At 41.0% G+C, this 27,034-nt stretch overlaps 2 protein-coding genes across 6 annotated transcripts in view; one reads left to right on the top strand and one right to left on the bottom strand.

Moving 5' to 3' along the window:
* The window catches only part of LOC6643538 (serine-rich adhesin for platelets), a 38,347-nt gene extending 18,289 nt beyond the window's left edge, over positions 1-20,058 (top strand). For 3 of the 5 annotated variants that reach the window (XM_015178150.3, XM_002066238.4, XM_015178152.3), the window contains 6 exons: positions 189-698; positions 12,583-15,088; positions 15,178-15,415; positions 15,484-15,682; positions 15,748-15,985; positions 16,098-20,058. In XM_015178150.3, the coding sequence (XP_015033636.1) occupies positions 189-698; positions 12,583-15,088; positions 15,178-15,415; positions 15,484-15,682; positions 15,748-15,985; positions 16,098-19,714 (7,308 nt within the window). In that variant the 3' untranslated portion in view covers positions 19,715-20,058. Of the gene's footprint in view, positions 1-188; positions 699-7,650; positions 8,222-12,582; positions 15,089-15,177; positions 15,416-15,483; positions 15,683-15,747; positions 15,986-16,097 lie in introns of those variants that run through there. The other 2 variants (XM_047010992.1, XM_015178149.3) reach the window with 2 other exon arrangements.
* Positions 20,059-22,921: 2,863 nt separating this feature from the next.
* Positions 22,922-25,991, bottom strand: LOC6643537. Its single transcript, XM_002066237.4, has 4 exons — positions 25,797-25,991; positions 24,795-25,716; positions 24,237-24,731; positions 22,922-24,173 (listed from the first exon to the last, which is right to left on the bottom strand). Exons 1-4 carry the CDS (start codon positions 25,929-25,931, stop codon positions 23,542-23,544), a joined length of 2,184 nt encoding a protein of 727 aa, XP_002066273.1. The 5' UTR covers positions 25,932-25,991; the 3' UTR covers positions 22,922-23,541.
* Positions 25,992-27,034: the final 1,043 nt, after the last annotated feature.

Raw genomic sequence — 27,034 nt, 5'->3', positions numbered from 1 at the left:
AAAAGAAAAGAGGGACATCAACCAACATATTTCCAAATTCACTCACTCACTGAGAGAACGAACTGGCTCTTTCCATCCATCTCCATCTCCCCCAAACCAACCCCTCCTCTCACCCACTTGTGATGAAGTTTTTGTTTAACCGAGTTCTTACTCCCTTACTTCCCTAACTTTCCCTACTTTGCCAACAGCTACAGGCATTGGTATCATCGACTCCACCATTATCAGTGCCCACCACACCGACTCTGCAATCGATGCAAATGCAATTGCAAAGCGGCACTGGCGCTGCTGGCAATGTTGGCAACGTTACCAACATTGGCGTTGTCGGTGTCGGAGTCGGCGGCAGCGGCACTGGTGTCGGCGGCGGCACGAGCAGTCAACTACAGCAACAACTTGACTCGAGTAATCGCAGCCTACAGGCTCTAATGCAATCGCAGGGTGCTAGCACATCAGCTCAAGCCGCTGCGGCAGCCGCCTCTGGCTCAGGAACGGGGATGCAACAGCATGGCGGCGTCGGCGGATTGAGTCAGCATGGTGGGCAACAGCAGCAACAGGCGGTTGGCGGAACAACCGGAGTACCAGCCATGCCAACTGCTGCCGATATTAGCCTAATGCTAAGCATCCTCAACACAACCGATGTCAGTCAATTGGCCAATTTGGATATCAACAAACTGGCCATGTATTTGGTCAGTATGAACAATGTACGTAAAAAGCCCATATCACAATCTACTTTATAGCAAATAATTATAATTGTAATCCAAAAACATATCCATGTAACTTTTTTACTCACTCAATTCAGATACATAACTCAAACAACAAATTCAGTCCCCCCTTCTTCCGCCCAACTCCAAAAATATCTAAGCCCTTGTGGCGTGTTAATAGACCACGAACCGTTACCCACTCAAACCTCTTTAAGCCCTCACTCACTCACACTGACAACAAAACACATACACATACTACTACACTCACACATACATTTGTCTATGTTGAACTAATCCCAGTAATTAGCATATCATTAGTACTACTAACTTGCATGATCCCAACTCAAATCTATATAAAGTATTTATAACATGAATATATCTTTTGATTTCCCTATAATTTTTATCATCATTTTTTCTCTTTAACTGATTTTAAATCAGTTTTTTTTTTTACAAACAATTTGCCAATACGATATCAGTTTGTCGATAACTATATTTATACTATCTTTGTACGTTGTTAAGGGGAGTAAAAGCAAAAAAAAAACAGTTGAATGGCTTGCAACGAAGTTTATATACCCTAGACCAGGGCCCGGAACAAAGAGAGCGCTAAAAAAAATGTAATATGTGTGTACTTGCTTGCGTGCTTTACTACCCTGCGCAAAATGAAAATTCATCAAATTCTGCCTCAAATCAAGAAAACGAGCTCATCCGATAATCTGATGCAAGAGAAAGATAGAGAAAACAAAGCAGTGATCATTATTTCACGAGTGTTCTTTCAACGAAGCGACATAGATCATCTGCTTGCGTCGAAATGCTGTGGGAAACTAAATACACCCTCATGGTCTTGATTTTTTTGAGTGAAGACTTTGGCAGCCGTTCGGCTTACACGGATAAGAGGTGCCGAAGTTGTTCGCCTTGCGGGGGATATGAGTGCCGGGCCCTGCCCTAGACCCAGTGTCGTTTAAAAGCTGAGAGAGCTGTCTATATAGTTTAATTTCTAGTCTAGAAGTGAATCTCATTTGTAATTTTAATCTATTACTTACCTAATCTATTTAAGCCAAACGTGGATTTAGGCTTATGAAGTGTAAAAATTATCTTCTCTTAGGCTGTTAGAGAGTTCATTGTTTTTATATAATTTAGAATTGTGATATGACGAAAGGTCCATAGAGAGGATACCTCTCTTTACAGAACCTCTACCTCACCTGCTTGCCACAATCGAGCCGGTGCTGTGAGCACTGATTTAAGATAAATATGGATAAAACAAATCTAATATCAATTCTTTCATAAGTATTTTCTCAAGAAATCGTATGAAAAGAAGTAGTGCTTACATTCAATTGCTCTCAAAAACTAATTTAGTTCTGAGTCTCTGGAATATTGTAAGGAAGAAGTATGCTATGAAAAATGAATGCTGAGCCTTAATCTATAAACAATATTTAAATCGAGAACCATTTGTTATACCCAAAACATTTCAATAGTTTTTTGTTAAGTTCAAAAAGCCAATTATTGAGTTACCTCTTGGGGGAAAGTTGTCAAAATTTCCATAATCTTCCACTGATATAACTTATATAAAGTTCAAAATTATCTTGGGAAAGCACATTAACTGATAAATTGAACTTTTTCATTGAGAAATATGTTTTTCTAATTAAGTTTCGTCTAAACAGAGACCAAGTTGAACTTGTTCATTTAGAAATCATTTCAATTATATTATAACTTTACCTCTCTGACAAACAACATATGAAAGCTGTTATACTGTCTTACCAAGTGTGTGTAAAACAGAAAAAATAAAAATCTGTCTGAAATAATAATAAGTAAAGTTACACCCAATCGACCGACCTACCGACCACCAACCTGGAGTTTGAGTGGCGTGGTGGTGGTGTGGTGTCGATGGTAGATAGCACACCCCTTCAATGCCCAATTTCAATGTTTTAAGATATATTTCGTACATATATATATATGTATATGTGTGTGTGTATGTGTGTCTATGTATGTGTACTTCCGAATAAGCTACCCAAAAGCAACGAAAACGACAAAAACGACGAAGCAAAGAGTCTCGCAATCCAAGCAACCAATCCAACCCAACCAAACCAAACCAAAGCACAAGCCAACCAACGAACGAACAACGAGCGCAAATACACTTATGCTTAATTTATGCAAAATAAAAGAAAATACATACAACACTCCAAATTTGAACCCGAAATGGTGCACACGATGGAAATGAAACGAAGTCTACGACGATGCTACGAGATGATGATGCTGCTCTCCAGCTCCAGGTCTAGCTCAGCCCAGCTCCAGATGCTGCCGCGAATGAGCAACCCAATACAAAAATAAAAAAAAAGGAGAAAATGTCAAACCATTTTGCACACATTCTCTGGCCCAATACATACACCTCGTTGCTTTCGTTTTGGGTTTGCATTGAGTCTTTTTGTTTTTGTGGGGTGGTGAGAGGTGGCCACCTCAAGAGGAAGGCAACCAACAGTAAAACCCATCGAGTGTTGGCCCCGACACAAAGTGACTTGGTCGTTTGGGGTCACAAAATTATGAAAAGTGAGTGGAGAGTCAATTGTATCTAGAAAGCAACCTGACTTGATGGTGGTTTTTGGTATTTTCACTGTACCCAAAAGAATACGACGAAGGCGACGACGACGACGATGACGAAGTCGACTACGTTCGACGACGCCGCCGCCATTATCAAAAAGGCAAACCCAACAGCAGCGCCATCAATCAAACCAGCAACAACAACAGGAACAACAGCAGCAGCAGCAGCAATGTCGACAACGGGCATCAAGAAGAACAAAGTCGCTGTTCCTGTTAATGTTGTTGTATTGACGAAGTGAAGTTCTTCTTTGGTGACGATGATTGTATTGCGGCGGCGTTGGTGGACGTCGTTGTCGGGTATTAGTATTGGGCATATCGGGTGGTTGTTGCTTCTGCTGCCTGCTTGCCTGCCTGCCTGCTTGGCTGGCCTAGCTACTACGTTGGCTGTACTTATGTATGGACTCTTGGTTTGACTCTGTTGTATGTATTAGTTTTTCATGCGAGTATTTGTCTCTGCTGTTGCCGCTGCTGCCTCTATGAATGTGTGTGTATCTGTGTAATTTTACATTTTCTGGATTTATCCAATGTTTAATTTTTTTCGTTTTTTTTGTATGGGAGGAGGTATACGGTATGCGCCCACCCAAAAGGCATTCTCGCTCTCATCGTTGGCTTTGCTCTCACGAACTGAATTATTGAGCGAGGAATATATGTGACTTGGCGACGACGACAACGACAACAACAACGACGACGACGGTGATGATGTTGACGGTGACGGTGACGCTGACTTGTTCCTGTTCTGCATGCCCTTTGCCGCCGCAGGCTAGCGTATTTCTTTTTTTTTTTTTTGTTGCCTCCATCGATAAAGCCGAAGCACCAGCCAGCCTAATTGTGCTCATTTGAGCTGGTGGCTGGCTGGCAGTCATCTCCATTTCCTCTTTTCATTCTGTTTCTTTTCTCAGGTTGCTGCTGCTGCTGCATCAGCTTAAAACCGATTTTGCTTCTTTTTTTTTGTGTGTTCGTTGATTCCTTTTTGCATTCGCGCAACGTGTATTTAGAACACACGCACACACACAGGCACACATATAGAGCCGAGTCGTTGTCGTAGAGTTAAAGTCTGTTTCTCGGATGTATTTGCCATTCTTTTTGTGCCAATCTTTGGCTGTGGTCCCCCACCTAAAAACTACCTTTTTGCTTGGATGCTCTTGTTGTTGTTGTTGCTGTTGATGGTTATGCTGGCAACTGACCATTTGCTGTGGCATCTACTTTTACAAAATATATATGTATGTATGTACACATATGTCTATATGCATGTATGGGTACGGTTAGTTGCGGCTGCTATTCTTCGATTTATTATTTTATTACCATTTTGCCACTGCCTGCGTCTGTATGGAGACACAGTGGTACGAGAGTTATGGAAATATTTTTGTATTAAGAAGTGGGTCCAGTCAGAAATTTTTGACTTTTAACCTTTTTGAACAAAACATCTCAATATACATATATATATTTGATTACAAAAACGAATTATTTAAAAAATGTAATTACATATAATTAAGTAATTATTACGTTATCATCCTTACTTAATTTTTAACATTATGTCACCAGGGTCGAGACATTATCTCAGATTATTGTTCATAATATTAAAATGTCAATTTTTCGGGATCCTTGATTTTCTGTGATGACTCTGGTTCCAAACGTCCTGTATAATCGATGGTCCAACTGTTTTTACACATTTTAGTTTGCTAAAGGCCATATTTTTAAATTAAAAACTAATTTTTTTACGGACATTGGGGACAAATGGTGAAAAAGCAAATAATTGATTTGTTTTTTCAAAATTGTTAACCTGACTAGATTTTTGAAAGATTCTTTGAACAAGGTTCAACATTCAAAGTTCTGCGTTCAGTTTTCGCTTCAGACAGATGGGTTTATGGAATGTTTTGTCAAAAATTATCATAAACGTTTTGCATTGTGTTTGATTTAAATTAAATAATTTGAAACTGTGGATTTTCCTAAATACTTTCTAATATCTGCTTCCCACTGTACGCGTGCGCATCACGTGTTGCTCAGCAGCCTTCGTTCCCAGAGTTGCAGCTGCTACTCGCTCCTTCTGCTGCTGCTGCTGCATCGGCGCATTTTCCTTCACTTCACACCTGTCAGTCATAAAGCATTGTAACTTCTTCGATGCATTGCCAAACCAATGTACCCAATGTTGTGTACACCATCGAAATGGTCAGTTTCAGTTCATCCAATATATATATATATATATATGGATACATATGTACATTGTTGTTGGACGACGTGTCTGAATGAGCTGCGGCTTTTGGCTTTTTGTCTACCTGCGCTGACTCTTCTTTTTGATTTAGTTTGTGTTACGCTTTAGTCAAATTTACGATAGAGAAACCAAATCTCTCGTCGTTTTACGTTCACTCTCTTCTCTCCCTTTGCTCTTTTCTATATATCTCTTGGTCGATCATCAGACATGCATGCATGGGTGTATGGGTTTCGGTGTGTGTTTGTGAGTAAGTGCATTTGCTGAAGATGTGTCGCCATTGCATCGATTATTGTATACTATAATGGTGGTGGGATATATTGTATATACATAAATACGTACTACTTATGCACACATGTTTGCATGTGTGTGTTTGTGTGTGTGTGTGTGTGTGTGTGTGTGTGTATACATATATATATATTTATACATTTCTGTATCTTGCGGATTGATTAATAATCTCGTTTCGTTTTTACTCTGACTACGTGCTTATCGCACTTTAGCCACGTTTCTATCTTTCGTTTTATATGCATACATATGTACATTGTTTATTCCCATGCCCCCAAAAGGTCGTATTAATTAGACAATTGCAAAATGCCTAAGCTCTGCTGCCCATCGGAATATGTGGAAGAATAAGGAGATCAAAGGGAGAACTAAAATAAGAACAAGTCGTGTTTTGACTGACGACTATAACTTGTCGTTCTCCAATCAACAGACAAGACAGAGCTCTTCAAGAAGAAGAAGAAAAGTAGAGTGATTCCAAGAAGAGGGATTTATACCTGGGATATGTGTGTTTTAATCCCATTTTTGCCTACTCTCCATTTTGCCGCTGTTTTTTTGGTTGCTGTTGCTTTTACTTCTTTCTGCTGCTCTGTTATTATTTTATCCCTTTTGCTGTTCCGTTGTCCTGTGTGTCCGTCATTACCGAGCATATCTTCCCCACCTCCCACCCTCACCCTCGCCCTCTACCCTTCTAGTTCTACTACCCATCCAATGGTTTATCCTTTTCTGGCTCTATGTGTGAGTGTGTGTGTAATTCGCTCTCTCTCAGTCTCTCTCGTCAACAATTTTTGTGGTACATTTGTTTCATTGCCTTGGCTTTTTTGCCTTGCCGTGTGTTTTTCTCTCACCCTCACCCTCACCCTCTCGAGGCTCCCCCACCCCCTTCCTCTATTAACCATCACATGTATGTACGTATATTTCGTGTGTTTATGTGTGTGTGTGTGTTGCAGGCTGGTTCTGTCGTTTGCCTTCTTTGCTTACATTACACAGTTGACACAATGTGGTGCTGCCTGTCTCCTGCGCCTTCCTGCCTGCCTGCCTGCTGCTTCTGCCTCCTCATTCTTCAACTCGTCCATCCAGTGCACATTCAGAGACTCGAAATACAAAATTTTATGCTCTCTCTCTTTCACTTATATTTTGTCTTTATACGCTCTCTTTTACTTACTCTCTGTCTCCCCGGCTCCGGCTTACTTACTCTCGTTGGCTCTCACCGTTGTGCACTCTCTCTCTATCTTTCTCTCGTTCTCTCGCTCTGTCTATCTCTCTCATTGTGGCCGTTGCAAGTGACGCCGCTCATTCACCTCAGACGACATACAGCCAGCCAGCCTGTGACTCTGCCCCGTGCCCATCTCATTCATATTCACATTCACCCAAAACGGCGTTTGGCTTAATCTCACGATTGTTTGGTTTCGTTTTGGCTCCCTCGCTCAATACTTTTGAGTCTGACTGGCTGGCTGGCTAGCTAGCTAGCGGCGGTGGCTCTCCGCTTGGTATCGTTACGTTACGTTCTGTTCGTCTCCGCCGTTTGGCTGATTCGCATTCGATTTTAGCTGCTGCTGCTGAGGCGACGCGGGTTGTATGCGAGTTGATGGTGATATATGTGTGTGTGTGTGTGTGTTTGTATGGTTGCCTGTATGAGTGTATGTGTGTGTGTGAGGAGTGTTTCTTGTATTTAGTCCGCAATGCGCTGCTCTGCTCATTATTTGTTTGAGCGCCGCGGTGTAAAGTTGTAAAAACGTTCAAGTGCTGCCTGCGACGATGACTCTGCCTGCTCCTCTTCGATTGTAGAGCGGGCAATGAGAATAACAACAACAATAACGCGAAATATTTGTTGTCCGCGTGTGTGTGTGTTTGTGTGAGAAATAATAATAATCAAATGGAATATATAAATTGGGGGGGTGGAAGGGGAAACACACAACGAAACAAAATTGTAATTGCCGAGACTGAATGACTGACTGACAACACCACACAAAACGACGTGCAAATGGCGAAATGTGTCTCTGTCGAAGCGAAATACATACATGATATATATGATAATTAGTGCTTAATTAAAATCAATAATAATGACGAAATCATAATTCGTAAATAGATATTGTATTGAAATAGAATAGATAGAGAAAAGCGAGAATAGAATCTATTTTCAATATCAATATTAAGTGTTCAACTACAACTGTGTATGTGATAATTGAGAAGGAGAAGAAGAATATTTGTGCCGCCGACGCCTGCCAACTAAAACAAAATGGAGGTTATTAAACCCATGGATTTTAGCAGCTTCTCTGCCTTTTGCGAGCATCTAAATAAATCATCATCATCAGTGGCAGCAGCAGCATCAGCACCACCGACACCACCAACTCTAAGTCCTTCGCCACCAGCAATAGCCACTACTGTTCCAATAGCAGCAGCAGTTCCTTTAACAACATCTCTAAACAATGGCAACTACTTGGAGGTAAAACACAAACCATTCAACCTAACTAAACATCAGGGATGACAATTTATTGCATTGCAAAAAGAAACTTAATTAAAATGTGAAAAAAAAGTAAAACGAAATGGTTTTTTGCATGGCGCAAAGAATGCGAATGGTAGAAAAGGAGCTAAAGCAGGCCAAGCAAAAATGACAAGAAAATGTAGAAATGTAACAACAACAACAACAACAGCAGCAGCAACCATAGGAGTAACAGTAACAACAACAACAAAAGCAGCACCAACTTAACGAGTAGTCAGCGAAAAAAAAAACACAAAACAATAAATTTATGCCTATAGATTTCATGTAGAGTCGTCGTAGTCTCTGTCGTTGTCGTCTCCGTGGTCGTCGTCCAAGACTTCGTTGTCGTTGTTACCACTTTGCCACACAACCAACCAACACACGAGGCACACACACACACACACACAAATCTAGAGAATGAAGAGAAGGAGAGAGAGACAAACAAACAAACGTAAAGTTACCCGTGTGGCGCGCTCATTTAAATTCGTTTTTCCCATTGCTGCTGCTTGCCTCCTTCCCCCTACCCTTCTGCACCTTCTCCACCACATTTTCTTCTTTTCCATCTTCTTTTTACTCATTTTCTTTTGGCCATTACACTACTAGTCCAAGTATCGAAGTCTAACCGTAGTTGTTGTTGTTTCTGCCCTCCTGCGCCACCATCGTCGTCGATGTCGATATCTGTTTTTGTTGTTGTTGTTGCTACTAATAATCATAATCAATCGCTCGCACTTGTATCGTCATGTAACGTGGGAGAATGGGTTGGAGCTACATTTTTTGGTTGTGGGTGGGGGGTAAGAAGTGCGGACTATGTGCGCGCAAGTCAATATGATATGAAGAATGTTCAGAAGGAGGATAAGGAGCGGTGGAGAATAAACATTCTAGCAGGCAGTTGGTTCGTTCTGGCCTCTGGTTTTTCTTTCTCTCTCTCTCTACACATTTTGGAAACTCTTTATCTTTTCTGCGCTTTGTCGTTTGTGTTTTTGTTTGTCCCCCTTTATTTTGCTCAGTGGGAAGGGGGAGATTTAAAAAAAAAGAAAAGCAAAACGAAAAACCGTTAGTTGTATAAACAGAAACAAATAACAGCAACTAGCAGCAGGGTTGCCAGCCTACGGCAAACTACGACATCCTTTTCAAATTGCAAAACGGTTAAGTAACATATGCAAGAAAAAGTGGGCTCAATGGGTGAAGTGGGTTTTAATATGTTGGGGAATATGAGACGTAAAGTTCTTTTTTTTTCTTCATTTTTTTTTTTTTAAAGTAGCTTAAAAAGTAGGCAACAGGACACATTTTTTCAGTTGAATCCTTATTACATTTCTAGTAGAAAAAACCTTATGATTATGTCTCTGCCTAATTAGGATTATGTGTGAGATTGGTCGCTCTCTTGCTTAATTTTTATCAACTCACCTCAACAGATGATCTAAATAATCAAAGTTGACATCAGAAATGTAAAATTATAGATTTGGATCGAGGACTTTTCTAAAACAACCACATTTGTATATTTAAAATGGTAACAACCATCTAGGGCTGCAAATAAATTCAGTTGGACCCCGGTTATTGGGGCTCCCATTAATCGGACATCCCTATTATGGAGTTCAGTTTGGTTAACCGTGATTAGCTCTATTAAATGGTATAGGAAAGAAAATTTTGTGTTATTAAAATAGCAAAATGGATTCGGGGACTCCCCTTTTTGGTCATCAAATAATTAAAAATACGCCAAGAAATATTTGTTAGTGAACTGATTGATTTCAGTACATGTACATATACAATTTTAATTAAAAAACACGCAAAGATTTTGCTATCGATTTATCTGGATTCTCGATTTTCCGAGGATAATCGAGGTCTAATTTTAATTGCTACTAATTAATTAATACCCAAAAATGATTCAACTATCATTTGTCAATTAAAAATTATAGAAATTTGTTCCCCTCTCAATTTTGAATGGAACTTTTATTAGATTTAGGCAATAGCATTGCCGCCCATTTAGAAATGATTGTTGTTAAACATTTTTATTGAATGCCCACAATTAATTGTCATGATCAAGAAATGTATAGTTTTAATTTATTTTTAACATCATGACTTATTACATACATTTTAGATTTATATTCATATTTATATTCGTTTGTTTGGTGGTCAAGTGATTTACATATCTTGCATTCTAGTCTATGATTTTTGTTTAGGAATATCATAATCTGGCAACACTTATCCCACTCACACACACATGAGATATGCATATGTGTGTAATACACTTGCCACAAAGGCTTCTCCCTACAACGAGACGACATACAAATACTTGAAGTTGTGTCTATCTACCTCCATGCAGTTTTCTGTATTTGTTGAGATGCTACGTTCGTTCCCATTATTATCATAACTAACTAAGAGAAGAGGGTCTTAACCTCCTCTTTCTCTCTCTCTCTCTAACACACACACAGCCACACACATGGAGTGACATATGCATGTGAGCTCGCTCACTCGCTCTAGCTCCTTTTTGATATCCATGCAATTGGTCTCGCCGGATTCATTTGTTTGTCTCTGCGCCGTTTGCTTGTTTTTTGCCTCGTGCTGCTGCTTGCTTTTGCTCTTTCGCCTCCTGTCTCCTCCTTGTTCTCTTCTTCCCTTTCCTCTCTGTCGCCTTTCTTGCCTTGTTATATTAGGGGGTGTAAAATGGATTTTTTACTTTTATTTATTATGATTTTATTGTATTTGCCAGTATTTTGTACGTTTCGTATATTTAGTCGACATCGTTGTCCTCGTCCTCATCGTTGTTGCCCTCGTGCATTGTCTCTCGTTTTACTTGTTTTGCTTTGTGCTTGCTATTCGCATGAATTTTTGTTTTTTTTTCGCAAATATTGTAATATAACAGTTGGGATAGACGACGATGATGATGATAATAATAAGGACGAAGAGTGTCTACTGCCACCACCACCACCACCACCATCATCCACCACCGCCACCACCATTAACTAACAATCCATTTCGATGGGCCAAACACCCACCCCTCTAGGATCTCGCATTACATGAATCTGGGGGAGAAAGCAGTAAAAAGGGGTCGCTTTTTAATTTTTCTCTTTTTTTTTTTGTGTAAATACTCGTAATAAATTTGCGAAAAGCAAACCTGTGGTTGGAAGGGGGGAGAGTGAAACACGCTAACGCTGAGTAACTGATTAATCAAAGCAAATAATTTCATTTTTAAATTTAACAGTCCTCTGTTATCGATTTCAAATGTAAATCAAGACCGATTTTGCAACGATTTTGAACTTGCTACTCTCAATTTCGATCAATCGTTTTAGTTTTCCCAAGTTAAGGTCAAATTAGTTTTGTTTCGACTACTAAATCAGCTTACATGGTCGCCTAGCTATATAATTGACTAAACCTAAATCTTGTATTTGGGTATAAATTTATATTTCGGTGCAACCTGACAAAAATAAGTCGGGTTTTATTTTGTAAATGGTTCTTAAACTACTTCGTCCTGGCAAATGAATTTAAATATTACCCAATTTTAAACATTTCAAATAAAATTCATTTGTGCTATATTGGTAAACATTAAATATGGAAAAAGCATTTCGATGAAAATGTTTTGGTTACGAAAACAGGACAATTTCGTTTCGACTGCTGTCATAACCTTTTCACATTTAAAACATTAAATGTTGCCTGCTAAGAAATATTCTTGATAATTAATGGTTGCAACAAAATTCTTGAAATTGTTTTAAACATATTACTGATAATTAGAAATAATATTGAAAATTTGTTTTAGAATATTTAAAAGACGTAATTTTCATGAATTCATTAGAAGTGCAAAGGCAAAAGATTTGAAAATGAATAATTTGGCTCAAAATCGAAAGCGAGAACAGCTCTTAAATCCGATTTCGACAAAAAGATTCGGAACCAGAACCGAGAACAGGCTGTATATGTAGAAATGTACATATGTATTTCTATAAACTCCAATACCATGAAACTGTAAACAATAATATGCAGTCCTCGGTATATGAGATGTCCAAGTGGCCTAGTCATTTAGGCAACTGAACAACGAGGATCCGAATTCAAATCCCAGGATGTATGAACGTAGTTTTCGTTTAAGATAATGGTCTTAGTTGCCAGAGCTTGTAAAATATGTTTAAGTTGATAGTTTACAACTATATCCTATACTTATAATAACAATAATAAACAATAATATAATTCTTGTATAACTATGTATTATCGATAGGCATCTATTTTTATTTTGCCGGTTTTTAAAGTCGTGGTAATAATAAATGTATATTTTAATATGTTAAGAAAACCAGAAAAAAATGTATATTACAATTTCCATCTTCGTTTCTTACAATTTACAGAAAATGGAACGACAGGGCAAAATGGAACTTGCGGCCAAAGAACGTGAAGCTCAGCGTTTACAACTGATACCCAAGAAATGGAATCGTCGCGAGGAATATGAATTCTTGCGTGTCCTAACCGGTTATGGTGTGGATTTACATATGGTTGCCACAACGACGACACCCTTGGGTGGACAAGGTCAGAATGCTGGTCTCAATAACACTGGCGCCAATGGCACTAGCCTATCACCCGATTGGACCAAATTCAAACAGATGGCACATTTGGAACGTAAAAGCGATGAAACGCTTACGGATTACTATAAAGTCTTTGTAACAATGTGCAAACGTCAGGCGGGTCTAAAATTGAATGACTCTGAACGTGGCCTTGAGGGTATTATCGAGGAAATTGAGAAAGAGCATGCTAAATTGATATTAGATCGTTTGGAAATGTTGTCCAAGCTCCGTGATGTTCAACGCCATCCACAATTGGAGGATCGTTTGAAACTTTGTACTATGAATGCCGATACACCCGATTGGTGGGAGCCAGGACGACATGATAAGGAGCTTATTGCTGCTGTACTTAAACACGGTCTATATCGATCGGAAACGTTCATTTTCAATGATCCCAACTTTAGTTTCTGCGAGTCGGAGAAACGTTTCATCCGGGAATTAGAGGCTCAGATACAGCGGACAATTAAACTGGAGGCTTTTAATGCCGAGAAGGCTGAGAAATTGGCCGCAGCTGAGAAGGCAGCTGCCGCTGCAGCTGCAGCTGCTGCTGCAGTGAAGCATGAAGTGATAGATCTAGACGATGAGCTCCTAACCACTGAGAGTGTGATTAAAAAGGAGTCACCTGTCGTCACGCCCATGAAAGATGAAGTTAAAGCTGAAAGCAGCAGTCCTGAGAAAAAGACAAGTGAAAGCAGCGCAGCAGCCGACGAATCCAATGAAGAGGCCACTAAAGATGAGGACGAAGCCACAAAGGCGACAAAATCTTCAACGGAAGAGTTGGATGATGCTGAAACAAAATCAAAGAGCGGCGATGATGAGAAGACCGACAAAAGCGAAAATGCTGAGAAGGATGTGGAGAAAGATCTGTCTGAAAATGCTGAAAAGGAGACGACTTCTTCAGATGAGCAGCAACCCAAAGCCAAGGTTGTTGATGCTGAAGAGGCTGATGATGATCAGGAGCAGAAGATGGATGTAGATAAAAGCATAGCTGAAAATGGTGATGACAAAAAGTCCACAGATATTGTTTCGACACCCGATCCCGATGCGCCTTCTGATGACTTGGAGGAAAAGAAGAAATCCGAGGATGAAGATAAAGAAAAACCATCGGAGGAAGAAGAAACAAACAAAATGGATGTGGACGATGAAACAGTTACAGCTAAGGAGTCGGATAAGAAAGAAGGCAGTCCTGAGAAGGATGAAAAGGCAACCACAGATAAGGCTGATGTAGAAGAATCTCCGGAGGAAACTAAAAAGTCCGCCGTAACAGCAGATGACACAGAGGAGGAAAAAGAGAAGAAACTCGACGAAAGTGAGGAAAAGAAAACTCCAACCGAAGAGATGGTCGACCTAACTGAGAAACCATCAGAAACAACAGCAACAACAACTGTTGAGCCAACTACAGAATCCGCTGCCAAGAAAGCGGGAGACAAATCCAGTGACCAGGAAATACTTGATCTTGTTGCTGCACCTCCCACCGATCCCGACGATGATGAGGTAATGAAAGAGAAAGAAAAAGCGGTTGAAGAGGAATGCAAAAAGCAAGCAGCCGAACTCAAGGCTCGCTTCCCTGACCTTGAAGTGATTCAACCAGCCACCGTCAAGCAACAGAAATTGGAGAAACCCAAACTGGAGATGTGCATGATCCGTTGGTTCAAGGATTTCGCCCTCGAACGTCGCATGGCCCACATTGTTAGCTGTGTGGAGCACAACAAATGGCCCGTGGATTCAAAATATAGCGCCTTTGCCAGCTGCAAAGGAGCAACCGACCTGAACATTGCCTTGCACGAGTCAATACCCCATTTGAATAGTATTGAGCGGCGATCCACCACGCCGGATGTGATCACCATTACCACAGATCAGGGTGTAACCAAACATTTGCAGGCCTCGCAGATGCAGCAAGTGGCAAGCACAGCCAATGTATCGGCCACCTCATCAACGGTGAATTCCGTTGTCACTCCCACGGGTCTGATGGGTTTGCCCACACCAAGCACCAAGATGGCACCCAATGTGGTGGGAGCACCAACATTACCAGGACTCGATGCCAATAGCATCAATGCGGCAGTTGCTGCTGCTGTGGCAGCTGCTGCAGCTGGTGGCAATGCCACATCGCTATCATCCCTCCTGCCGGGCATGTCCCTAAGTGCAGCCAGTGGATCAGCAGGCAATAGCGTGGTGGGTCTTAATGTGCCCAATGCCGCTGGTGGCTCCAATGCCAGCAAGAAGCGTAAGCGTCACATTGCCATCGATGTGGAAACCGAACGAGCCAAATTGCATGCCCTGCTCAATAATTCAACAAGTAAGTCTAGCCGGAGACTAGAATCTCCTTCTCCGTTATATCTTTACACATTTTTTACATTATCTCTATCTCTCATTCTGTTTTTGCAGTGGCCCCCAAAGATTGGGAAAGTGAAATAGCCAATATGGAAGCATTGACTGGTGGTTCATCAGGACGTCGTGGTGGTGGCTCCAACACCTCGTCAGCTCTTAGTGGCATGCAGCCACCGCCAGCGCATCAACATCCCTCACTCTCCAGACAATCGTCTGGACAATTTAGTAAACCAGCTGTGCCAGCTCTTAAAACACCGCCACCATCAATGGGTGCACCTATGGATCTGTCCTCAAGGTGGGTGTGCTTGGGAATAGATCTTTATGTTATATGCACATCTAAAATGTTTATTACTCTTACAGCAGCTTACCTAAGATGAATATGACGGAAATGTTGAAATCAGCCTCCTCAGCGGGAGCCATTGATCTAAGTGAAGTTCAGGACTTTTCTATGCCATCCAAGAAATCGAGTGTTCATGCTGCATTAAGCTCTGCCTTTCCCTCCATGGGCAGTAAAAGCAAATTGGATGATACCCTCAATAAGCTAATGAAGAAAAACAATTGCGTAAGTTAAAATCATTTGAAAGATTCATCAAGGAAATGTTATACAAATGTTATTATTTTTTATAGACAATTGAGGAGCCTGTCATTGGCAAGGAGAAGAAACGTAAGAAGCTGGATGAAATTGTATTGGGTCTATCGGCGGCTAAAGAGCAAAAGACCTTCCCGGATCCATCATTGCCATCGTCAAAGAAACCACAAATACCGCCAAGTGTGTCCGTGACACCAGCTAATCTTCAATCATCGTCCAGTCAAATGCAATCGAATCAGAAACCATTTACAATCACTGTTACGACAGTGCCCGGAAGTGAGTTTGAGTCTCTGCGCTTTTATTTTTTAATAGCCCAAGATGCTACTTTCACCTAAAAAAACAGAAACTAATCAAATGTCCATTTTCTCTTTTTTTTTTCTTTACGCAGAGTCGAAGAGCTCCTCGTCCAACAGCGGAGGCGGCGGCGGCGTGGGCTCAATGGGAGCCAGTTCATCGGGAGGCAGCGGAGCCGGCGGCTTAAGCGCTCTACAAAACATGACTATGGGCGGCAGCGGCGGATTATCGTCCAAGGACAGTCTCAATGCCCTGCTCGCCCAGACCATGTCGACGGATCCGCAAACGTTCCTCAAGCAACAGCAAAAGATGATGCAATTCCTGCCACCAGCACAACGCAAGGCATACGAGAATATGTTAGCCGAAATGGAGCAAGCCATGAAGCTCGGCTCCAAGTATTCCAATTCACCACACGATGTCAAGGTGAACAAATGGCTCTCGGACATGACGAGTCCATTGAGTGATCAATTGAGCATTGATTATGTAGCAGGCGGTGGAGGTGGCGGTTCCTCTGGTGGTCAGTCCAGTGTAACTAGTCGTCGAGGCAATCGTCAACAGGGTAATTCCAGTTCCCAACAATCGGCTGCCCAGCTACAAAAACAACAACAGCAGCAGCACCAACAGCAGCAGCAACAACAACAGCAACAGCAGCAGCAGCAGCAACAACAGCAGCAGCAACAGTCTATGAGTGGACCCCAGGGTCTAACTGGAGAGGAACCCGTTCCTGTCATTAATAAACAGACTGGCAAACGTTTGGGTGGCAATAAGGCGCCCCAATTGAAACGCCTGATGCAATGGCTAACTGAGAATCCAAATTACGAAGTGGATCCCAAGTGGTTGGAACAAATGCAGAATCCCATGTCGGCCCCGTCACCCAAACCAAGTCCCATGGACAACAGCAGTTATGGTGGCTCCAAATCTCATGGCGGACGACCATCATCCAACTCCAGTAACACCTCATCCAACTCTCACAGCCAGCAACAGCAGCAGCAACAACAACAATCATCGAGTTCCCTGCAATCATCTGTTGGCAATTCGAGTAGCTCGAAGAAATCTTCACGACAACAACAATCCGCTGCGGCCTTGGATCAAGCAGCATTGCAATTTGGATCCCTAGCAGGACTGAATCCCAGTCTCTTGGCCAATTTACCTGGCTTGGGTGCTTTCGATCCAAAGAATCCACTTGCGGCCTTCGATCCGAAGAATCCATTGCTCTCAATGCCATTTGGTGGCATGCCTGGTATGGGTAATATACCGGGATTGGGAAATTTGAACAATATGAATCTGTTTGCCAGTTTGGCGGGCATGGGAGGATTGGGTAATCTGGCTGGTATGGATGCCCAGTCGCTGGCTGCGCTCATGGCTGCTGCCGGGCCAACATTGGGTGGCCTAACGGGCAACTCTGGTGCTGGATCCGGCAAGAGCCAGTCGCAGGGCGGCGGCGGTGCATCTTCATCCACTTCGTCGTCTTCATCGAGCAAAAAGAAGCAACAACAGCAGCAACAACAGCAGCAGCAACAACAACAACAAAACGAAGCTGCCCAATTGGCCGCAGTGGCAGCTGCTGCTGCGGCAAGTGCTGGCGCCGGCAGCAGTTCATCAAATGCCGGAGGAGGCGGTGGAGGTAAAAATTCTGCAGCATCCGCCTCACAGTTAGCAGCCGGTTTTCCGTTCCTCTTCCCGAATCCCTCACTGCTCTATCCGCCCATGGGATTGGGCTCTCTGAATCCCTATTCTCTGGGTTCCAGTGGCCTGGGCTCGGCCTATGATCAATTGGCACAACAATATAATCTACTAAATGGAGCCGCAACATCCTCTGCGTCCAGTACCACCTCGACACAATCCAAATCGCATCAATCGCAATCGAAATCGAGTAATTCGCGATCCTCCAATGCCAATTCGGCAGCCAATCTAATGAATGCCATGGCCAGCATGACAGGAGTCCACAGTGTGGCTAGCACGGCCACAACGCCGTCTTCTTCATCGTCATCGGGACGTGGTCGCCAGTCGAGCAGTCGTAATTCTGCTTCCTCCGTAACACCCAGTGCTGCGGACATGGCCCAGTTGAGTAGTCTGCTAATGCCCGGAGCTGATCCGCATCTGCTCGAATCGCTCAGTCGTATGAGCAGCATGGATCTGGCCCAAGCTACACGGCTGATGAGTTCCCTAGGCATGCCACCCTTGCCCACGCCATCGTCCAGTTCTGTCTCGAACACAAGCAGCAGCAGCAGTAGCAAACGAGCGGCAGCGGCGGCGGCGGCCAACGAGGCATCCCAGGCAGCTGCCCAAGCAGAGAAACTGGCCGCCAAGGAGCAGCAGAAATGGTTTGAAAGCTTGGCACGTGGTGCCCTACCCACAGATTTGGCGGCTTTGCAGGCCTTCTCGCAGGGCAAAATGCCATCGACGTCGGGTGGTGGATCCAATGCAGGAACTTCCTCATCCTCATCCAGTAAGAGCTCGAAGTCGGCATCTTCTGCGGCAGCTGCTGCTGCAGCGGCAGCCGCGGCGGCAGCGGCTCAATTGCCACAAATTCCCGGCATGTCCAGTGACTTCTCGCAGGCGTTGCTAGCAGAGATGGCTGCCCAGGCTATGGCCGCGGCAGGTGGCTCATTACCACTCAGCGGTCCAGGGTCAATAGCCAGTCTGGCCGGCCTAACAGGCGGAGCATCCTCATCGTCCACCTCGACAACCAATAGCAGCAGCAATAGCTCCGCTTCCAAGAGACAACGAGAGCAGGATGCGTTCAAGCAACAAATGGATTACTATACCAAGACATTGGGTCTGGGATCGGGTATATCTCTGATACCCACATCCTCAGCCAGCAGCAGTTCCAGTGCAGCGGCTGCAGCCTATGCAGCCGCCTTGGATGCAGAGCAACAACATCACCAACAACAGCAACAGAAATCGAAGAGATCTCGCAGTGAAATGCATCCCACCAAGGATGAGTTAGCTGCTGCCGCCTTGGCTGCCGGTCTGCCTCTCAATCTGGGCTCGAGCATGAGTAGCATTGAGAAAAGTCTGCGTGGGGCAGGTAGCTCTTCAAGCAGCAGTTCGACACCTGCTCCCATGTTAGCAGCCGAACAGGATAAGGTTACCCTGACGCCGCTAAATGCAGGATCTTCCTCCTCATCTGGCGGTGGTGGCGGCAATTCTTCCTCCTCGGCAGCTGCTGGCATAGCCGCCAATCTGCCATCGCAGACCACCATCACAATTGCTCCGCCCATTAGCAGTGGAGCCAGCACAAGCAGCGAACGTTCCGAGCGCAGTGAATCTCGAATTTCACTGACCATCACAAATGCTGCCGATGCCGCCAAATTGCCGCCACCATACGAAGAGGCCGATGAGCTAATTATCCAGCCAATACTCAAGAAACCAACACCGGCTCCTGGTAGCAGTCATGGTGGCAGTGTTGAGGATTTGGATGCGACTGGCGGTAATACATCGGCTGCTAATCTCAGCGGTTCATCCACATCATCGTCGGCCGCGGCAGCAGCTGCAGCAGCGGCGGCGGCGGCAGCTGAAGAGAATCGCCGTTCCAGCAACCGTCTGAAGCGTCCAAGGTCTGGCAATGATCAGGTGTCGGGTGCGGGCATTGAACAGCCGCCTGAAAAGCGACGTGAACTCCGTTCCACACGTCATACGCGGCAATCGGCAGATGCGGCCACGCTAAATCTATCGGCGGGAAGTGAATCGGAAGACCGGAATGAATGAGTATTGCGTAGCTCCAGGCAAGATGATCAGAATAGGGAGCCGCCTTCACATGCTGTAACCAAGACCAGACAAAATATTAATAATAATAGCAACAGCAACAACAACAATAACAATAATAACAACGACAACAAGAAGAAGGGAAAGAAGGCGACGACGACAACAACAACAACAACAACAACAACAACGGGAACGACAAGGGCAAAGGCAGCAGCACATGTTAAAGCAAAAGCTGTTGCTTCCGATGATCGACTGCGTCGCTCGCGCCGCAAATTGAATTCTAAGCTAACTGTAACGACTAGATCCCTTAAGCTTAAAGTTGGGTAAAATATAAGAAAAACACCGAATTAACGTATATATATTATATATAGAAATTAGACAGAAAGAAAGAGAGAAACGATGAGGAAAAGGAACAGTTTCCACTTACAACTCGCCCGCTCCCTAGTTCCCCCATATTCCCTTTCACAAGATGACAAGTTTGGTCCAGTAAACAACTGCTGCTTAAATCGTTTTGCTGGCACAAATAGACTGTTATGTTGAAGAAGAGGAGAGGAGAATGGAGAAGGGAGGGAATATATCAAAGCTACCGTTTGATTATGACACCAATGATTTAGACTAAGCTGCTTCAACTGCTGCACAAATGGAGTCAATTAGTTTAGATCATTGCTGAAGCAAATCAATTGATAGTAATGTGACATTCTACATGGAGAAGGATGCGAAGGAGGAGGAGTAAAGCGGAGTTTGTTCCTTTTCTGATTGGCAAAATATTCATAAATTTACGAAAGAGAATATTGAAATGCGCTTATAATTTAATTATTAACAAGAAGTGAGATGAGAAATAGGAGCAAAGCTAGCGCCCTGCTGAAAGAAGAGTAAAATACGAAAATTATGCGTTTAAATTATTGCAAAAAAAACTAAAACAAAAGAATAATACTTTTTAAGCATAAAACAGAAAAAAAAAACTAACAAAATGAATTCTTATATAGACACACACACACACATCTATTATATATACACCATGTAGTTTACTTGGGTTTCCTGCTGTCTCTGTCCTTTACTGATTATGATGATGATACCTGTACATAGTTTAAAATTCGACAAAAACGACAACAACATCAACAACACAACAAAAACTAAATGAAAAACAACAACCAAAAGGCTTTCGCATTGCTTAAAAAAGTTTTCTTTTTATATATACTTATATATATATATCTATACATATAAATAAGTCCCATGTGTATTCTCATTTGAATCATTTGTTCCAACCCCCCATTCCCCTTACCAAGCACCTATCCTATTTACTCTACTACTTTTACTATGTTGTGTATGTGTCCACCCACCACCCCCCTGAACCCTCACTCTATGTAATTTGCGTATAATATTATTTTAAATTTGTAATTAGTAAAAACGAAAAATGCAGTTTTCACATTATAGGTTTTAATTTTTATAATTGTGTAATTTGTATGTGCGTTTTAATTTTTTTTTAAATAATTGTATTGTATTTCCTTTTTGTAATGCAATTCGTTTGACAAAATTATGTGCGCGAAACTTGATAAATCAGGAATGAGAGAAAATGTTTATTGAAAAATAGAATTTTTTAATTAAATCAATTTTAAATGTAATTGAAAGAAATAAGAAAACAATTTGCACGTTTAATTATTGAGGTGACTGCTGCTGACAAAGCAACGCGCATTGCATAATTAAAAATAAAATATTAACTAAAACAAAATGGAATTAAATATTGTTCGATCGTAAAATTTGAACAATTCATTACAAAAACACACAAGAAAGAATTAAAAGAAAAAAACGACAAAAAAAAAACACAAAAACATATATTGCATACTTAAGTTGTAAGTAATAAATCTTAATTACAAATTATAATACATAAAAATAATATATATATATATAAATAACAACTGCAACACAACAACACACAACTACTGCAACAACAACAACAAAACAAATAACAACCATCAACTATTGATATTGATGATAAATAAAATAAATATATAAAAAGTAAATTTCAAAAATTACAATCGAAAATTGCATTTTTATTAATTTTTCAAACTTTCAGATAAAATTGCTGGAATTTATTTTTAGACTTTCAGATAAAATTGCTGGAATTTATTTGTAGGCTCTTTCAGCTCACTGCGAAGAAAAATTTGAATTTTGTAGGGAAATTTCAACTTCTGCTGTTTTATGATAGTAAATGAATTATTTTTATTAAATTTACTTTGCTTTCTAAGCCAAAGTTCGATGAATTGGAAAAAATATCTAAAGGGGCGTCAACCCATTCTGATGATTCTTTTCCCATAGCGATTAAAAGTTAGATGTTTGCATTTTTTATCGTAAATGGTACCCAACTGGTCAACACGATTCCGGCGGATTGAGTCATCTAAAATAAAAAGGGACAACGCTTTTTAATCTCTCTAACTATAGCTATGACCTGAACTAGGATATTTTAAAAATATTGAACAACGACTGTAGAAAAATCTATTTTATCAAGTGTTTAGATCAGATTTATACTGGTAGACCAGATCTCCTTAACGACTAATGACATATGTATGTATAGTGGCGGCCACAAATTTATGGGTTTTTTTTTCTGAATTTGTAGGCTCCTAAGTAACTCAGTGAAATAATTTTTTCTGCAACTTGTTGGTTATTGTATTCAAATGATGAACCGAAAAATTGTCTTCTTAGTCTTCTTTTTAAGAAAGTTGTAGATCTATCAAAACTAAGATAATCTGCATACCACAAATTTTTAATTTAACCCCAACTTTTCTTTTGAAGCCAATTGAATTTTGTATGGAATATTTTAGGCGAGACCATTTTGCGACACTAGTTTGTGATAAAGTTCTGTTTTCCTTGCACTACATAAGAAAGTGAATTGAATTTACCGTCAAATGACATATTTTTCTTTGAAATCTGATAAAAATAAGATAATTTTTATCTCCTATGAATAAGTTGTAATGATATTAATTGCTAAGAATTCAAAAAGTTGTTTATTCTGGTGTATCATCTGGGCGTAACATCTTTTGAAGTTGAACATTGAAATGTTTAGGTCTTCGGATTATAGAATTTGCATAAGATTTTAAGAAAATACTGCATGGTAATAGACATCATGGCACCATCGGAACAATTCTGTTCACACACTCCCCAACTATTCCCATGGGAACACTAAATAAATATTGAATAAATCAATTTGTTCGATTATATGTTTGCATGGACAATTTAGCGCTCTTTACTACGCAATTGAAATGGTATATATTATTTTTGTGTTTATGCATGTATGATATATGTATATATATATTCACAGTAATTGAGTAAACTTAGAAAAAGGCAACAAAAAGCTGCACGTTGAATTACGATAAAAAAACAGAAAGTAATTTGCGTTTTTTTGTTTGTGTCTCCAATTGAATTCGACATACAAGACCTAATCTTAATTGATATATAAAATTTTTGTTTCTTTTTTTTTTTTGCTGATAATAATTCCGATACATAATTGAAACGTTTTTGTTTGTTTTGGTACACTTAAATGGATTAATTGCTCTAGCCAATACATGAAAAGTTCTGGGGATGAAGATAAGGAGCAAAGGAGGAGGTGGGTTGGGGAATAAACTTACAATAAATACAAAAAGTACAAATATATGTATAATATTCAATATATATGTATATATAAATTTGAATCTGTGTGTGTGTGTGTATCAGCAATTAAAGCACTTCACTTTGATTGGTAAACTTTGAGTCTTAAAGGCTAAATAATTTGCGCATGCATTTTTTGCCTAGGGCGTTTTGGCTTCGTTGTTCCAATATCAATTCCAATAACCGATTTAGATATATTGCAGGAATAAAGAACGCTCACAGGCTTCCTCTAACAGCGCTTGCTGTCTCGATTTCTCCTCTGGTGTGAGTTCACGCACCAGCTCATCAAACCCATCATCAGAATAGGCAGTCTCCTGTTCCTCATCATCTGCGATACCCTCACCATCTAGAGGTGGCAGCAAGGGTTCTCCAATTATCTGACGTATATCATTGGGCAGAGTCTCGGATGCTTTTAGCTGCAAATAGATTGCCTCGGCTATTTCTAAAGTGCGTTGAACATCGATGTTTCCCGACAATTCATTGACATGTTTCAATATTTCGGTAAACTCATATTTGCTATCGATAATTGTGTTTGTCTCCTGATCCAAAATTGCAACCGAGAAGAGTAAATGGAAATTTGGGCAAGGCAGGCGTGTCCATAGGCATTCCCACAATTTAAGCACATCCTCGTTGCTTAGCTCCCGCTTATACCAGACAAGAAGCCAACGGAAACAGAAGTACATGTTATCCGAATCGTGGGTACGCATATACCCAAACAGTGGAGCATTGGCAAACTCAATAAGTCGCCGAAGTTGAGCGAATTGTGTTTTCATGCCAGCTTGATCCATATCGAAATTGGTGAAAACCAAATTCATGAAGCCTGCACAATAAGATATAAAAAATAAAACTAAACAGTAGAAGATGAATTTCATTTTGTACTCACCTACAAAACACCAAAATGCATCCACCTCATTAACTTGTATTTCCAGAATTGGTGCCAATAAATCGGACATGCCCTGGACATAGCCCAAATCAAAGTTATACATCACATAGGTCATAAGAATGCCCTGCAATAGGGCTATATTAGGATTATCCTCGCCGGCATAGAATTTCTGTGAACGATCAGTTCGCTTCACATCCTTTTCGATTTGGCACTTGCGATCCCTGTAGCCAACAAAATTTGCTTCTTGTATGGGAGTCATGGCCAGCCATTGGGCTTTCATGTTATAGTATTCCATTGATTTTTGTTTTCTACGCTCAATCCTTTCCACTTGACTGTCCGACCAGTGATAGTAGTTTAGCAAATATTTCCAAACCTCACAACGTAAATTCTCAGTGATGCCGCCACGAAAAATCAGCTCCTTGATTCGATCACTATCCGAAATGCGACCTTCTGGTGTCTGAAACTCCAGCCATTGGGTTAAAGAAAGCGGCAGGCCTGGAACAAAGAGAAGATACATCAATCTTATGCAAAATATATAATATTAAAGGGCCAACTAACCTCTTTGGACCCTCTGACGATCGGGTAAATTGTTAACTATTTTCTCATCTTGAGCATTTAGGTTCTCTAGCTCGCTGTCAGCTGGAGATTTATCAGCACTCTCGCCCCGACTTTGGCCATTGGAGGAACAGGCACTATTGGTACTGCCACTCAGTCCTATAATCTGGTAGTTATCAGGTGACGTTTGACGATCACCGGTTAATAAAGTGCTGGGTCGAGATTTGGGTGAACGTTGGAACGGCGGCTGAACATAATCTGGTATATTGCCCAAGAAGCCGGCCAGTTTATTAGGTAGCCAGCTCTCACGGGGTAATTGACTGGACTTGATCTCACCAATGTCCAGTTCGGCGAAGGTTTTCTTAAGCCTCTGCGTTTCGGTGGTCAGTATGGTGTATTCCTCTCCACCGCCGCGTCCTGAATCGGAACTATCAATGCAGTGCTGGTCTCGCATGGAGCGGACAAAGAGATCGGCATTGCCATGTTGGAAAAAGAATTCACTGTGTATGCCGCCATCGGATTTACGCAAGAAACGTATTGTTTGGCCCCGATGGCGCACCTCGACTTTAGCCAAATCCTCCAACTGGACACGCATACTCTTTGCACGCCCAGGCCCTTGGCCACTGCCGACTCCGCCACCTCCATTGCTTGTCTCACTGGGTTTCGTATTAAATACACGGCACTCGGAGATGGTGCGAGTTCTTCCCGATATTCTATCGACTAGTGCCCAATCACCCTGATCCTGACTATCGTCGGCAATCATGATGCTATCATTTGGCTGCCATTCCAGAAAGAGACGACGTCGTGGCACTTCTGTATTGATTGTTTTATATTCCACCAAAGAAAGTGATCCACTGGTATTCAGCTCCGTGATATGCTCGGCGCTGGCCTTTTTTAGTAGGACACCATCGTGGGTGAAAACGAGCTGTTAGAAACAATGGATGGATGGGTGGGCATGAGTCAGTCAAATTTCGTAGTTCAAATAAAAAAAAAAACAAAGCTTACATGACCAGCGCCTTGCGGCGGCTGCTCTTCTGTTGACGATGACGACGATGCCACCATGCCTCCTACGCCTTCTTGGGACTTTGATAGCACTCCCAATTGTATTTGGCCGCGTTCAAAACGCACAGATTCGTTCATATCCCAACTTTCTGCTTATCCGATTCTATTACGTTCTAATAAACAATTACACAGTGGCAAAGTGAGCAGCGCTGCCAGAGATTCAAACATTTTAAATATGGTCACACCGCAATCAGAGCTAAACTGACTGGCTAGCCTTTTTAAAGCTAAAGCTAGGTCTTCACATATTTAAAAGTTTTAAGCTGTAACGTCTTTTTTCAATATTTACCCATTTTTTAAGTTTCACTCAAAAGGTACTCAATTTAAATTATAAATTTATTGTTTCTATCAAAAGGACAGCAGGATTCTTCGCAAATCTATAAATTGTATAAAGCTCAAATTAATCGATGCGGGTGCCGGAAAAAATCAACTGAATAAAAGAAGTTTATTTATTTTTGAAAATTCTCAAAAACCCAAAACCTGGCAAGATCAATCAATTCCTCAGGCTCTGTTTTAACAATTTCATTCATATCATTTTATTAAGATAAAGCATATTTTTAAATTGTATAAACCATTTAGAAATTTAAGCAAAATTTTACAGTGTTTTTGAATAAAATCATATAAATCGTGATATACAGTAGCGACAAAAAATTGTTGATGTTTAGGTTTTCCTACTTTAGATTTGTTTTTTTTTCGGCTCCCAACTAACTTAACGGAGATATTTGCTCGGTAATTTATTAATTATTCTATTTAAATAGCAAATTGTTATTCTGACCTGAGATCAGGTCCCCCCCCCCCCCCCATTTTGGTTGGCTAAGTCTTTAAAACATTATTTCTAAAACCTTTCATATTATGTATTTTATTATATAAAGCAGACATAAATAAGATAGTGTGAAAAGCCTTAAAAATTGAAGAATTTTTATGCAAATTAATAGGAACTTTGAGAATCGGACACAAAATTCCAGAAGTACCCATTTTTCTTAGACAATATTTTTGAAAATTTCTAACGATTTTAAAAACTTCTACATATATCAATTAAAAAGTAATTAATCTTATTTTAAAACGACATCAAACTTTGTATTTGGATGTCGATAAAATATAAACACTTATAATTATTCCATTTTGCTCCTGCAGCTAAGTTAGATAATGAAAATGTAGTTTACGCTTAGCATGACCAATACATT

The sequence above is a fragment of the Drosophila willistoni genome, assembly GCF_018902025.1.
Source record: "Drosophila willistoni isolate 14030-0811.24 chromosome 2R unlocalized genomic scaffold, UCI_dwil_1.1 Seg200, whole genome shotgun sequence".
NCBI classification, from domain to species: domain Eukaryota; kingdom Metazoa; phylum Arthropoda; class Insecta; order Diptera; family Drosophilidae; genus Drosophila; species Drosophila willistoni.
Note: the sequence above shows the minus strand (reverse complement) of the source record. Positions and strands in the feature narration are given on the sequence as shown.

Bases quoted from the DNA above. Each gene is read 5' to 3' on its own strand.
- LOC6643537 (XM_002066237.4), bottom strand. From the start codon at position 25,931: ATGAACGAATCTGTGCGTTTTGAACGCGGCCAAATACAATTGGGAGTG. The intron at 25,717-25,796 runs GTAAGCTTTGTT...TGTTTCTAACAG, and splicing joins CGCCGCAAGGCGCTGGTCAT to CTCGTTTTCACCCACGATGG. The intron at 24,174-24,236 runs GTGAGTACAAAA...CTTATTGTGCAG, and splicing joins TGCATTTTGGTGTTTTGTAG to GCTTCATGAATTTGGTTTTC.